At 55.5% G+C, this 15,345-nt stretch overlaps 1 protein-coding gene across 3 annotated transcripts in view; it reads left to right on the top strand.

The window, feature by feature from the left end:
- The window catches only part of DIS3L2 (DIS3 like 3'-5' exoribonuclease 2), a 192,312-nt gene that overhangs the window by 173,500 nt on the left and 3,467 nt on the right, over positions 1 to 15,345 (top strand). For all 3 annotated transcript variants that reach the window (XM_080603837.1, XM_080603838.1, XM_080603839.1), the window contains 5 exons: positions 7,896 to 8,079; positions 9,450 to 9,536; positions 14,098 to 14,245; positions 14,508 to 14,638; positions 14,890 to 14,994. In XM_080603837.1, coding sequence (XP_080459963.1) covers positions 7,896 to 8,079; positions 9,450 to 9,536; positions 14,098 to 14,245; positions 14,508 to 14,638; positions 14,890 to 14,994 — 655 coding nt within the window. The remainder of the gene's footprint in view (positions 1 to 7,895; positions 8,080 to 9,449; positions 9,537 to 14,097; positions 14,246 to 14,507; positions 14,639 to 14,889; positions 14,995 to 15,345) is intronic.

Genomic DNA, 15,345 nt, shown 5'->3' with positions numbered 1-15,345 from the left:
GGCCATGGCTTTATAATGGAGCATAAGTGATGGACAGTATCTCTGCAGGATGGTCATGCTAGGAAATGTCAGAATGTTATTTCTGCCTCAGTGGCTTAAGATCATCTGTTTACCTAATGGACTTACATTTGCATTTTGCAGGTGTTGTGTTAATATTAATGTGTTGTCTGAATTGTTAATATTCCTTCACTTCAATGTTACATTAATGAAGGCTGCAGGGGATGGAAAAAAAGACCTGACTAATTAATTAAATGGGCAAAAAGCATCTTAAACTTTCCATCGTGCTGCCCTTTGCTTCCACCTAATGGGTCTTGGCATTTCTGGTCAGCAGCCATGTAACACATGCTGCTGTATGGAGCACTCAGCAACGGACTTGCTAATTTTTCTGACCCATAAATCACTTGCGTAAACTTTTAACTGCGAGGAAAAGTGCCTTTCATTCCTGCTTCCTCGTTTCAGTGGGAAATGCAGCCTGATAATAGACGGTGCTGGGCTGATGTGTGGGGCCGGAGACTTTCACGTCAGGAGAGGGGCTGTCTGCATTTCTTCAGGAATTCTTTCCATTCCCCTCTTAGCCGGACTCTGGATGACATTAATATTATGTGTCTATGAAAGTATTCTTGTCATAAGGTCTGCTTTCAGAGCCAGTCACCTATCAAGCTGTACGTCTCAGGAATGTGGACTGCCAGCCCTCAGTCCTGCTTCTGTGGGGTATTTTCCCTCTCCTGGTTGGTGTCCCAGACCTGACTTTGCTTTGTTTTTTTTTGCCCTCCAGCAATTCCCATGGGCTGGAGAAAACTGTCCCGTGTCCCTGCTCGGGCTCTGGGTGGCTGGGGAGCATCCTAAAGTATTCCTGAAAGTGAGGTTTTCCAGCCCAAGTGGTGATTGCCCCTACGAGACCCGTTAGAGAGAGACCCGTTAGAGAACATTAAATGCTGAACACAGCATTTAGTTGTGTGCACTAGTGGTCACCAGTTATCCCCCTCTGTGGAGAGCAAGCAGGGCTCTGACCATCCTTCTGGGGCTCCTCTGGGAGATGAGATCTCCATGAGCCAGTGGCTCTCCGGATCTGATACGGGTCCTTGGGAAGCCGGGCTGGGAATCCCGAGCTGCACGGCTGTTGGAGCTAAACACAGGGACTGCAAGCCCTTTACATTGTCTTCCCCACGGGGAAATGCTTAGGCGCAGTGACCTCAAAAATCTGGTAGTCCTGAGAAAAATTTGGAGAACGCTGCAGCTGGGGCTGAGGGAGCTGCTGAAGGTGGGCCTCCATGTCCTGTGTGGTTGAGGGTGTGGGTGCTGTTCTAAGCTTTCCTCCCTGGCCTGCGGCAGCTGAAGATGCTGTTTTGGCACAGAGGGGCACTTCAGCTTCATGCCAGGTGTCTGAAGGTTGTCGCCAATTTGCATGAAAAGGAGCAGACTGCAGTCATATTAACGTTTAATGAAGAAGCACAGCCTGCAGAGACCGCGTCCTCTGCAAGCCTCTTTGCGATTAGATGCCGCTTCCTTCACCGCTTAGGCCAAGATGGGACTGGGAGGCTTTGGGACAGGGGCAGGCTTTGCCTGTATCCCCTTCACACAGATCTCAGGCGAGGTTGAGGAGCACGAGGCCAAGAAGAGAGCGGTTGCCATTGGCGCGGCCTAGTACCAAGAGGCGCTGTAGGCCCCGCGGCCGCTTGCGCTGCCCTCAGCGCTCCGACGTCTGGCCTGACGTTGTGCTGCCAGATGAAGTCAGCTCTTCTGTGTAAAGCCCTGTCAATAATTTCAAAGGAAATAAAGCAAATGGTTGAGGTTTTGCCTTGCGGTTTAAATCCCCGTGTGCAAACCCGGTACATCAGGCTTTAAGCAATTAATTCCTAATCATGCCAAATGCCTTCAGTGGCCCAGCTTCAGGATTGGGAGCTTAAAGTTTTCCACTGTAGCGCACTTAATTTGGATAAAGTGAAGGGAGTGGTATCGTGGCATTCCCAGTCTAGAGATGCGAGAGTGGCCAGTAAATGGCATTTGTATTCAGAAAGCCCTCCCGTGCATTTGTGTTTTAGGCATCCATTACTGGGAAGGCACCATAGCTAATAAAAAGGGCATTCATTATACCCCGGAAAGGGAGTTCATTAGAGGGAAAAGCCATTCTAGCTTAGTAAGAAATGAATCTGAAACTACCTCAGAGCTGCTATTCTCAAGTTTCAATGTTAACAGTTTTAACCAAGAGCTAATTGAGCAATCTCAGAAAGTGGAGTAATTCCATTATTCAGCTCTGCTTTGTTCAAGGCTACCACTAGCTGTGAAAGGAGCACAAATGACTTTCATCAGGCCAGGAATCACTGGTGTTCTTGCCTTTTACTCCTTTTTCTTTCAAAAATGTAGGGCTTTTGGTCTTTTGGCCATTGTCCTTGGCAAAGTGATCTCCACACCAACATTGTAAGGCTCATGTATAATGCTGCGATCCAATTCTTGGAAAACAGGGGTTTTAATTCTCATAACTCTTGAAGCAGCAGTGCATGGCTGAAGATGCTTCCGTTTGTTGGGTAGGCAGAGTGTCACTAGGAGGACGGTAGACCGTTCTTGCTGGATTTTGATGGAAAAGGGCCATTGCAAGCTGCAGTCCAGCTACTTGCCAAAGAGCATGGTTCTGTCAGGCTGCTCTCTCAGGAGATGCAGGCTTAGCTGATGTTCCTCTCAGAAGGGCTTTTATAGAAACCTCTCAAGTTCCTTTGCTTCATGGAAGAGCTGTAATCAAAAACAAACGTACATGATTTAAAGAAAAGAAGAAAAAGTCGTACCGTACTCAGCATCTTTGGACTGAACGCTTTGGAGAGGATGTGTTGGAGAACTGTGATGCTGTTTGTTTACCGCTTTCCTTCGGCACCTGCTGTTGTGGGGTGCGTTGCGGTGCGCAGTGCTGCTCGCAGCCTTTTGCAGAAGGTGACTTTCTCTTGGTGAGCACAGCAGGATTTAGAGTCACATTCCCAGGAGGTGGCTGTAGATCTGTTTGTTATGAGATTGCGCTGCCGCGATAATCCCCTGCAAGCCAGCAGAGAGGGAGGGCTCTCAGCGATGTAGTGCCCTCGGTAGGGGATGTATATCCATCAGTGTCTCCAGAGCCTGCTCAGATACGCATGAACAGGCCAGGCCTTCCTTTTCTGTGCACCAGCTTCCCATGGCAATGTTCAATTCAAATGCAAACCAAGCGTGATGCCTTCACAGCTCTTCTGCCCTTTCACTGTTTGGATCCGGCTTGGAGCTGGCAAGCAGACACGTAGCAGTGGGCTGAGAAACCAGAGGCCCTGATGTCTGGCCGAAGCACAGAGCAGGGACAGAAATCTCATCTGCACAGTCACCCGGAGCTTGGGAACGAGTTTGGACAGCAAAAGGTTTGTTCCCTGTGCAGGGGGAGCAAATGCTTTGAGGGGCAGACAGCATGGATATGAACAGATGGGGTTTTGTAGTGGGATAGGGAAAAGAAATTTGGTAACCTCTTCAGAAATGATTTGGTCACAGTTGGCCTGAATCTGTGATGCTGGAGAGATACTGGGGTTTACCTGGTGGCAGCTCACCTGAGTGGCTGGACTCCAGCTCAGGACGGTTCAGCTCTGTCCCTTTGGGAGCAGGTTGCCCCAGTGAGCGACGTATGGAGAGGGGAGCAACTTCTCCAGTCTGCCAAAGGCAAGAAAAACCCTCCCATGGGAGAGCTAGGTGGGGATTTGGGTTTATCTCTGTGTCTGCGCCTCAGCTACGAGAACACTTCCATCGCCTGGGATGCAGCCAGCGGTTACGTCTTGCAGGAGGAGAGGGAGGTGAAGGAGAAGACGGGGGGGAAGAGCTGGGCTCATTTGTGCAGCCGTACCTCGCTGTCATTTGCTCTGAAGCCTGCGGGTCTGTTAGGCTGGTTGGTGGAAGGGGCAGATGTTTTAATGTCGCTTCACTTTAATCAAGCTGCCTGCCTTGTTCCTGCACTTACTGGATTGCAAACAAAGTACTTCTTGTCTCTTCCATGCGGCGAACATTGCTTAGCTAATGTCATTTGTCAAGTTAATCAGGGAGAGTGGGCACTTCGATGGCTGCTGGATAGCCTGGCCACATTGCCATGGAAGCAAGCAGCCGAACAGTTAGTTGCCCTGCTTTGCTCTGCAGAGATTTGGCATGAGAAGCCAATATTATATTTGCCGTCAACAAAACAACTCGCTGAGGATGCGAGTAGTTTTTCAAGGTTGACGTCAAGGGATTGGAAGGGGTCTGGCTAACCTTTTACAGAGCAGATAACAGCCCTGGTACTAAAGCAGCTCCAGTGTCTGAATGTACAGCTCCTCTTCCCATGTCCCAAGGATGCCTGGCTCTGTCAGGAGCTGTGCAAGAAGCGGTACAGCCCAGCATATTGGCTCTGGGGCTGCTGTCGAGGTGTCGTCGGTCCTTCTCAGCTGGGTGGTTTGGTAGGTGCTTATTTGCCTTGCACGAGCCGTGGCCGTCATCATTTAAGGTGCTTTGAAAAGCGCCGAGTCCTGTGTTTTGAGACCATCTCAGAAGCCTGCAGTCTTGGTGGATTGTAGGAGCTGGCACGCTTTGATCACGTTTGAGACTCGGAGGCGAGTTCTTTTGAAACCCATACACTCCGGCTGACCTCTTGCATAAGGCAGGGTATAGAGTTTCACCCACTAACTCCTGCACCGAGCCCATAATTCATGAGCAAAATCTGGGTATTGAAAGAGCCGGCAGAAGATGCTTACATACGTTTCAGAGCTCTCGAGCCGTCCCACCGCTCCCTCCCCTCCCTCACATGTGCACGCGCTAAATGATGCGTGGAACAGGTTTGGAAACGCTCCCTCCTGCAGCCCGGGCGAGCGGGACAGCTGGTATCTGCAGGCACCTCCGCGAGGGACAGCCACCTGCCAGCCCCCAGCCCGCTCTGCGGGACAGCGGAGGAAACCTCGCATGAGCACGGAAAGGGCAAAAGTTCAGATCAGATTGTTTATGGGATTTTATGGAGGCGGGAGCCAAGGATAGCTCAGCTAATCCAGAGGAAACTGTAGCGATGGCGTTAGGCTGCATTTCACATGGGATTCATTCGGTGCACATTCAGATGGACTAGCCTTTCTGTCTCCATTTTTTTTAGCCGTGAAATATTTTTCTTTGCGCTCCTGTCTGCCAGCCGCACCGAGCCAAGCTCCGAGCTCGGCTGTTCTAAGAAAAAAGAAGAAAAAGAAGAAGAAGAAAAAAAAGAAAACCCTGTTGTCATTGACCTCCCGATGAGTTACGGGGTGGCAGCGTGGCTGCTGGTGCAGATAGCACCCGGTGCTGGCCCCTGTATGATCTAGAGCTGGGAAGGGTCCTCTGTGTTACACCTCATCTGTGTTCTCTGCTCCTCGCAAGGGCAAACCCCAGCTGTGTCTCCCAAAGCCTGCCCCTGCCTTGGGCAAGTGAACAAGATGAGGAGCTTTTCAACTCCGAACCTCTGCGGTCATGTCCTGCACCCTGCCGTGGGTGCAAAGCTCGTGGATGCTTCCCAGTAAGGTTTTCCTGCCCGCGCTGTCACTCCAGCCATGCGCTAGGTACCTTGTCTCAATGCAGGCTGTCTTTGATGCTGTCATGGGGCTGATTCTCCAGGTGTGGAGGTGCAGGACAGAGAGGGAGGGATTTTGCAGAGCAAAAATCTCTTGGTTTTCTTTTGGGTGGAAAAGCGTCTCTGACAGGAAGGCTCTCAGGTATTAGCTTCAATTCAGAAGATGCAACGTCAGAAGGAGGATGTGCCCAGCAGATTTAAAAGCCCAAAGCCCTAAAATGGTAAAACAAAACTTATTAATCAGGTGAAAATTGCATCCAGCCCTATGTGTCGCTAGAGGTAGGAGGTAAAGGCTTCACACTTGCGAGCAACAGGAGGAAGAAGAACCAGGGGGGCTGCCTGAGCACTTGCTGGTGGTGCTCGTCTCCAGGACATGGGATAAGCACGTTGTGCCTGTGGCAAAGAGGAGATCCTGTTCACAGGTGTTTATTGCTTTGTCTTCAGAAATGGTTTTGCAACTCATTCCTTCGAGGCCGCATCTTGAGGAAGGCACAGGGACCCCATGGGCAGCTTTTGCCCGTGTGCGCATCTGTTCGCAGCCCGTGCTGTTCGCTGCTCATTGCTGCGAGCTGGGTTGGGGCAGAAAGGCCTCCCCAGGTGTGAGCGTGGGCTGGCACAGCCCCGCACGTCTCCTTGGGCTCTGCAAGCGTGCGCTGGTCCCCACGTGCCGTCTGCGAGCGCGGTGGCTGGGTGAGAGCTGCTGGATTCACCCACACCAGCGAGACGGGGGATGCTGTAGCCCCCTGGCCACCCACCCCTGGGCGCCGCATGGCTGGGGCAGCCGGGGTGCCCAGCACCCTTGGGCCACGCTGTCCCACAGCCCCCAGGCGCCGGTGACCATAGAGGGACCGATGTTGCCATCTGCTGGCTTAGCTGCACAGGAGCAGCAAGAGCTGCGCTCGGCCCTCTTGGAAGTCGCCCATCCCAAGCACGCATGGCCCCGGCACTCCTGCGCGGGGCTGCGGGCACGCTGACCGTGCTGCCCCATCCCGTGACCTTCTGGTAGCATCTGCCGTCCAGCTGGTGCTTTAGGGGATGGGATCAGTCCCTTCCCATTTCGGCTGTGCCTCCCCACACTGCCTGTGCCACAGCCTGTCCCTCCTGCCCTCCCGAAAGGCTTTGAAACGGTGGCCTCTCGGCAGCAATAAGCTTCCCAGCGCTGGGAGAGCCCACAAAGCTCTTGTTAAGGGACCTCCTTCCCATTAAAGATGAGCATTTCCACTGCTGATTACAACCAGCGTGTGCTAATTCCTCCACTGGGCTCGTCTTTAATTATTTCCTTTCTCTTTCGAGTTTTTGGCACGTTCTCCCGGGCTGGGAGCGCATGGCAGCTGGAGCACGTACCCCGGGAGCGCAGCGCCCTGCACATCCCACCAGGGCGATGCCCCCCGGCAGGGGCAGGGGGCTGCAGGACGCCGGCTCCATCCCAGATGCCCTAAGGCAGCCCTACAAAACTGCTACGTGGCGGCAGTGGGGCCGAGCCGGCGTCATCAGTAATAGCTCGCTTGGGCATTGCGTGGAGCCTGAGGTTACTTCTGGAAATCTATTATCTTTTTTGGCAATTAGGACCAGTTAGGAGCCTTGGGAATACGTGCAGCAAATAGCAGGAAGCCCGGTTAAGCACATCTCGTTGCTTATCTGAGCCCAGTTAAAACAAGTCTCCCGCGGCACGGCCCTACAGCGGGCAGCAAAACCCGTAACGCGCCGCAGCCGATCCCCAGCGCTGGGGCTGCTTCGCTTTGCAGCGTGCAGCCCTGGGGATTTCCACGCAGTGAGTCCGGAGGCAGAAGGGGGGAGCTCAGCCCAGCCTGGGCAACCCCCAGGAGAGAAGCACCCAGCCTCCTCGCACCGCCGGGATGCCGGAGGCAGGGCTGCGTGGCGGGCCCCGACCACACATGTCGGTCTCGGTATGGAAACAACGAGACGCTGTTTTCTCTGGACCGAGAAGAGAGCGGCGCGTGTTTGTTTTCCGTGCTATCTCTTGCACAGCGTTTGTTTTGCTTGTCGAGCGTTTCAGGAGATAAAATGACCTAAAGGGAGATTATTTTATCCTAATTTAAGCTGTCAATTTGTCGCTGTCTTCTGCTTGCCTGTACCAGTAAGACAGGCTGCTCCGAGTCCCTGGGGAAACCGCTGCTAGAAAGTGAGAATTTGGGGGGGGATTTGCTGCAGTCTCGCATCTAATCTTCGTTTTTAACAGCCACTGCAAGCTGCTCCCTCATCCTCCCGTGTCCTGTTAGTCCCCATTGCTCTGGACTGGCCAGTAGCTAATAAATCGCTTCGCTTCCCAGGGGAATCCCCTCTCTAACCGGGACCCGGGGTTGTGTTTCTCCTGCTGCAGGCTGGTGGAGGAGTTCATGCTGCTGGCGAACATGGCCGTGGCCCATCAGATCTACCGCTCCTTCCCCGAGCAGGCCTTGCTTCGCCGTCACCCGCCGCCCCAGACCAAGCTGCTGAAAGACCTGATGGAGTTCTGCAACCAAGTCGGCCTCGACATTGACTTCAGCACTGCGGGGACCCTGCACGTGAGTGCGCTGGCCTGGTGGGGACTACAGGGGCGAAGGGGGGGCGGTTGCGTGACGATGTGCTTGCAGCGTGTGGTTTATCCCCTGCCCTGTCTCTCCCTGCTCCCCCTCGAGGCAGCGGTGCAAGAGCACCGAGAGGCCACTGTCCTTCCAGCCCCGGCAGCGCTCTTGGGAGAGCGTTGCTGCTGGGAGAAGGGGAGGAAAGAGGGCAGGAGTGCCAGGGCCAGGCAGGGCTTTCAGGACAAAAAGCACCCGTGCAGTCACCCCAGGCTCCACCAAGCTCTGCTGGATGAGTCCAAGCTGAGCCAGTAGCTTTTCCATGCCAGCACAAAACAGCTCCTTCACTCCCTCTCGACCCCACCAGTGCTGAGCAGGGGTGGCCCAGCTTGTCCTGCTCAGGCAGTGCTGGGCTCAGAGCTTGGAGCAGGGTGAGGAGACCTTGCAAGTGCCCAAGTTCCTCCTCTCTATGCAAAGAAGAGCAATAGGAAGGATGTCTCGGTGCAGGAGCACCAATAGGGACACCCAGATTTCCTTTCTTTGCCTTCTTGGGAGATCCTGGGCAGGTCACTTGCTCTGTACCGCAGGGGAGGTGGCCCTGTAAGGAGGTGTTTCTGTCTGGACTGCTGAAGATCTCAGGGAGGGGAGGGAATGGGGAATGGGAAGGACCAGAGAGCAGTGCTGGGAAAGGTCAGGCGCAGCCAGCATGGGAAGGATCAGGGCGATCCTCTGTCCCGAGGCTGAACTCCAGCTGAACAGCGCAGGTTCCAGGATTTTCTTTACTCGTTGCAACTGGACTGTGGATAATCCTCCGTTAATCACATCCCCGCTGGCCTCCCTCACGCCCCTCCATCGGCTGGGACTGCTTTCCCCGCTCGCTGGCTGTGACCAAGCAATGTCAGCAGGCACGGGGCTGCGCGCTCAGCTCCTCTTCCATGCTCTGAACTCTCCCAGCCCCTTTCTTGCTGGTAGCCCCAGGTGGTGACCTCCCATCCCCACATCTCCCCAGGGTCCCATTACTGCGTGTGCTGAAGCTCTCGGTGTCTGGCTGGGAGCCACACACAGGTCAGGAGAGGGGTTACAAGCGCTCTTGCATGCTGCACGGCAGCCAGCGGTCCCTGTGCTCCCTGCCTGCAGCCCCGTGAGGTGGCTCAGTGCTCAGAAGCTCTGTGTGCAGTCCTGGTGGGGCTGTGCTGCTTGATGGGACCAGAGCAAAACCCAGCTTTCCGCGGGCTCTTTGTTTTACGAGGGGACTTGCAGGGAAAAGAGGAATTAGGCTCGGATGAGCTGCTGTTCTCCCCAGTACGATCCGTCTGATTCCCCCTACTGCCACTGCTTGCCAGGACTGAAAACTGTCTCTTCTTCTCCTCCAGAAAAGCTTAAATGAAACATTTGGGGCTGACAAGTACTCCGAAGCCAGGAAAGAAGTGCTGACCAACATGTTCTCCAGGCCCATGCAGGTAAGACCCGCACCATGCTGTCGGACACATCTGCTGTAGCTCTCTGCTGTGGCTCCATCTTCACCCTGGCCCTTTCTGCATTATCATAGCTCATCATTTCGTAGAGGGAGAGCGAATGGATGCTGAGCCCAGTGCTGTGGGGCTCCCAGCAGATTCCCCTCGTGCTTTCAGCCCCATGCAGCTGGCATTGCGGATATCGCCCGGGCAGCAGAGCTTTACTGGATGGCAGGGTCAGGCTGAGCCTTTCCTCGTGCCCCGCAGTGCCCCTGTGGGGTTGCAGCATTTTACACTTTGAAGTTATATGCAGGACACTAGCAGACTCACAAGGACCCAGCGGGCACCATGAAGAGCTGGCTTTTGTTTGTGCCAGCTCCTCATGTCATGGTATCCAAACTGGCTTCTTGTCCAGAGAAGGAAACAGGAGTCAGGACAAAGCAGCGGTGTGGGACTGGCCACAGATCACAGTTCGGTGCCAGACATGCTCTTAGAAGCAGGAAAACTCTGGAAACCCTTTGGTCTCCCTCCAGGCCAAGAAACCTTCTGTAAAGGTCTGTGCAGGGGATGCTCGTTGCGCTGCTCCCAGTGATTGTCATGTTTGATGCATCTGCAGCTCAGGACACTTACTTGGGTGCTAATCACCGTCAAAAAAAAAGTTTTTATGGAGCATCTGCCTTTCTGCATTTGCAGCTGGGCATAGTGCAGCCTCTTCTGAGGGAAGTCCTACCCCACAGGGAAAAGGGGCATGTTGCTGGAACGGTCTCTCTCCTGTGGCCTGCTGATCGCTGCAGGAATGAATCATCTTCCCAACATCGCTCATTTCACTGTCACTCTTCTAATTAGCTCATTTGCTCCATTTACTCATTAGCAGTTGCCTGAAGTCCTGCTGTACTTTAGTGACTTAATGCTTGCAAGCGGAATTGGGGACCAAAAGCATTTAGTAAATCACCTCCTTGTGTGTGTGTTCAGCTCAGGAGTGCTGCCTTGTAGGCAGTGTCCTCTGGAGCTGGCTGCATTGTCCCACATCCCGTGTCCTGCTTGGGTTTGTCCTGGTCCCTTCTGTCACGTCTTCCTTTTCTGGTGGAAGGTGCTAACAGGTGACACGCATTCCCTGCGGTCCCTCCGTGGTCCTGCTGACTGGTGCAAACCTGGAGCAAGCCCAGCTGCTGGCTGGGAGGGACGAGCGAGGCAGAAGGAACTTGGCTCTGTGCTGACATGGAGGAGGAGACGAGCTTTTTGGGACCCACTGACTTGCTCAGTTCTTCTCTCTGTGGTCAGAGAGGTGGTGGGCGTGCTCTGAAATACCTCCCGGTGCCTATTGCATTCACAGGGCCACGTCTTAACAAGTTAAAGCAGTATGTGAAGACGTATGAAGGCTCAGTAAATGAAGTCTTCTGGGGAGTAGGTAACGGTTTGGGGAAGAAGAAATAAGAGAGGGAGCTTTTAGAGGAGATATTCCACAAGACATGGGATTTTGGCAGGAACTAGCCTCACCACCTCCTCAGACGATGAAGGTGCCCTTGTGTTCAGGTGTGCTGCGCAGTCCCCTCTCTCCTGGCAGACCTGCTGTCTGGCACGCTCACGTAATAGCCAAAACCCAGTTTGCAGCTGAGCCCACCGGCCCTGCAGGACAGCCTCTGGGTGGTGAGCGCTGCTCCTGCCTGCCCTGATGTGCGATGGGATGCTCTTCTTGCTGGAAGCTGTGCATGAGCCAGAAGGAGCGCAAATCTGTCTTGATCCCGGGATGAGCACGTGCACGTGGCCGTTAGCTGAGGCGTTGTTTGGTTTGTAAATGGAGTGTCAGGCTTGCCCAAAACCGTCAGCCAGGTTAACAGACGCTCCCCTCCCATCTTCAGGGCCACTTCCCAATCTGATCCAGGACGTGCGCGCAGCGATGTGTCCATAGGATCTCCGCTCTGTAAAGGACTGTGGGGCTGCCAGGGTGACAGACACGGTGTTGTCCTCTGCACTCCCTGTTCCCTGACCACACTCGCTGTGAGCTGGACTGGTGGGCAAGTGCTCACAGCTCCCCCAAAACCCCAAGCAATTTAGATCCCCACTATTGTTCCTACTGCTGAGTGCAGAGGATGGGCAGTGCAAGGCCGTGTCAGTGCCCCTCGGAAGGGGCAGGCAGCCACCAAGTGAAAGCTTTCCCTGGGAAGAGGACCTTTTGCTGTCTGCCCCTGGTATTGGAGCAGATGGGAAGGAAAACCAGCCCCATCCTGCCCGTCTCCATGGCCTCTAAGGGGGGAGAGCAGAGATCTGCGTGCTGGCAGCTGCAGAGCGTGGAGATGCAGGAGCCCGTGCCGGTGTCGAGAGCTGAGCCATCGCTGTGACAGATGGCGTGGAGAGGCCCAGGGCGCCGAGGGGTGACCCACGTCCCTGCACACGTCTCAGCCCCCAGTGATGAAGCTGGTGTTTCAGGGACAAGGCTGCAGTCAAGCCAGCCATAACAAGCAGCCCACAGGTTGAACCCGTGCTCACGCCACCCTGAATCTTCCGTCTTTGCTGCGTGCCGGTGGTCAAGGCATCAGCCTTGTGGAGGAGGAGGAGACGGGGAGCAACTGGTAATGTGTGTGTCTGCGGGAGTGCCTGGATTGCCACGCCAGGAGGCTCGTAACAGATGAAAGAGCAGCGACATATAATTTTTCAGGGGCTCAGTCACTCGGGGATTCAATCTGTCCGTAAGAGCGAAGCCGCCCCTGGTTGGCTGGGGCTGATTTATTTCACGGTTCTCCTGGGACCGCAGCAATCAGACCCCCGGCTTGGAGACCACTTGTGGGTCAAATCTGTTAATGGGAAAACATCTGCTTCGTGTCGGGCTGGTGTCACCGGATAGCTCTGTCGCGGTGCTGAGGACAGGTATCAGACAAGTGTCAGACTGGGCTCCCTGTGGTGCGTAACCTTGCCACAGCTCAGAGGAGTGTTTTCGCTGCGGTACCCAAGCTGTTCGTAGCCTCAGTGAGGGTCGTGAGCTGTCAACAGGGTGTCAGAAATAGGCCTGGCCCCAGCCGCAGCGGGGTTTGGCCAGCACATCTCTTGGGAAGAAGCAGGCAGCATCTTTTCCAGCTTGAAACAAGACAGAGGGTGCCTCTCTCTGCTGGGTGTAGGGCAGGGATGGGCACTTCCCAGTGGTTTCTCATAGCAAAAATTTCGACCTGTGCTTTCAGACAGGTGCATTCTGCCTTCTGGGCATCCCTCCCTGCCTGCCTGGCATTGTGGGGAGCTTCCTCCCCTCTGCCCAGGAGCCTGGCAGCAGTGGCCGTAACCCCCCCGTAACGCCGCGCTGTCTGTCGGCACAAGGGCACTTGTCTTCCCCCGCAGCAGCCTCCAGAGCCTAGCGTGTGTCCCTGCCCGACCGCGCAGAGCCTCGTTCGGAGGGAGCCGAGCTAATTGAGTGGAGACCATACTTCGTGAAGTCCATCAGAAACAATTTAATTCGGGGTTGTGGAAATTGGCAGCCATCTCAGCTCCTATCCCAGCTCTTGGGTCTCATAATAAGACCGGGACCGATGCTGCTTTTTTTAACCTGCTTTATTTTCTTGCCCGGATCAGTGCGGAGCTGCTCAGCAGGAGCTGGCTGCACTGCTGGGCTGGAGAACTGAGGATGCAGCTGCCCAAACCGTGGATCCCAGGACGGCTCTGTAATCGGAGCTGGCTACTCCTGTTTTTTTTTTAAATCACTTGCTCTGATTTTTAAACGGGTTCGTTCAATCGCCACTGTGCCGTGACCCCTCCACAACCCCCCTGACCCATGCAGCCTCCCCTCCCCGCCTGGGCTCGGCCCCGTTGTTTTCCCAGCCCCGAGGGCTGGTGTTTCACAGATGTGAAAATAAAAGCTGTAACGTGTGCGATAACAGGGGCGGTGCGGCCAGGAGAGCTTCCCACTGAAGAGGCCGCTGGAAGGCGCGGGGCCGGGGGTTGGTTTAGCTGGGCAGTCTAGCCGCTCGACTTCCCAGCTGTCATCGTGGGATGAAGCAGCAGGGATCGCAGCAGGGCTGTCTCCTCCTCCTCCTCCTCGGGCAGCAGAGCTGCTCATCCCAGCCCCTGGTGCTCTCCGAGCAGAGGAGCTGGGTGTGCAGAGCCTGCGGCCAGACCCAGAACCAAAGAGGCTGGCACAAAGCTGCGCGGGGAGAGCATCTGCTGCAGGCACAGGATGAGCTGTGCTTTCTCCTTTCACTCTGCTCCCCTGCACACACGGGGTTTGTGAAAGAGCCCCATGGCCTGAGTCAGAGCAGGAGGCTGCTTAAACCCACGCGTGGCTTGAGGGTCAGTGCAATCCTTGGGGCGAGCCAGGGTGAACCCCTGCAGGGTGCCTGGCGCTGCGCGAGGAGCGCAGGGAACATGGGTCTGCTGGCAGCCACTGGTTGCTGGGGCTTCGCCCCCTGTGCTGCTCAGTTCCTGCAGCACCCGCCGTGTCTCCCTGCAGCCCAAACGGAGCAGCAGGTGGGGGACCATCAGCTGCTCGGGCTCTGTCGCGCAGCCTGAGGCCCCACCAGCTCCATGCAGGGTCCATCCACCACCCTCACTCACCCCGTTCCCTTGCCTTCTCGCCCCCTTCCAGATGGCTCTGTACTTCTGCACCGGCGTCCTGAAGGACGAGACCCTCTTCCGCCACTACGCCCTGAACGTGCCCTTCTACACCCACTTCACCTCGCCCATCCGCCGCTACGCCGATGTCATCGTGCACCGTCTGCTCTCCGCCTCGCTCGGTGGGTGCCGCCGCGCCGAGCAGCTCCGGGTGCTGCGAGGGGACGAGGGGGCTGCCCCCCACACGGGCAGGGCTCCTGGGTCCCTGCCTCGCCTGCCGCGGGTGCAGGGTGCTTGGGGTCTGCGTCCCACCGGGCAGCTCCCTGGCACAGGGGTGTCCTCGGCGAGCGGGGACATGGGAGGTGGTATTTGGGTCCAGGCTGCTGTGGGGCATCTCTGGAGGAGGGAATATGGGCCTGATGTTGTTGCTCGTCTCCTTCTCAGGTGCCAGCGCCCCCATCAAGCTGGAGAAAGATGCCCTCCAGAGACAAGCAGACCACTGCAACGACCGCAAGATGGCTTCCAAGAGGGTGCAGGAGCTCAGCGCTGACCTCTTCTTTGCCATCTTCGTCAGGGTAGGAGCCAGGAACGTCTCCCCCTGAGGTGTTTGTTGAATTATCACCACGAAGGCTCAGCCTAGGCCACCAGGGCAGAGGGCTGCCCGGCTGCCTGGCTCTCCAGCTGGCCAGGGGGAAGGCCAGCAGAGAGGGGACACGCTGAGCGCGCATCGCTCAGCTCCCCCAGACACTGCACAGTGAGATGGGGCTCCCCGTGGAGACAGCCGGGTGGGGGATGCTGGTGTAGTGACTGCACTGTCTCCCGGCAGGAGTGCGGTCCTCTGGAGTCTGAGGCCATGGTGATGGGCGTACTGAACGAGGCCTTTGACGTCCTGGTGCTGAAGTTTGGAGTCCAGAAGCGCATCTACTGCAACGTAAGTGCCTCGCCGTAACTGCCTGCCTGACGCTGGCAGCGCCTTTGCTGCCTCACCAGAGGCGGCTGCAGCATGCTGCGGGTGATCTAGTCTTGTTAAAAGGGGATAAAGGCAGATTTGTGAGGGCAGAGATCCACGTGGGGCTGAAGGGAGGAAAGGGAGAGAGGCTGATTTTCATTTTCTTTAATCACGCGGTATATCTGGGGCTGTGACAGCACTGCTGTAGGCCAGCACCTGCGGTTAGTGACAGCAGCTTCTCTTAATAACCTGGTTATATGGCTGGCAATGACATCTTTAAACAGGACATATAGCGTGATCTATGGGCTGTTTGTGTATCGCAGCAGCTCCTGA

This window comes from Anser brachyrhynchus (assembly GCF_964034855.1).
Source record: "Anser brachyrhynchus genome assembly, chromosome: 9".
Classification (NCBI taxonomy): Eukaryota; Metazoa; Chordata; class Aves; order Anseriformes; family Anatidae; genus Anser; species Anser brachyrhynchus.
The sequence above is the reverse complement of the archived record's forward strand: the minus strand, read 5'-3'. Positions and strand labels throughout refer to the sequence as shown.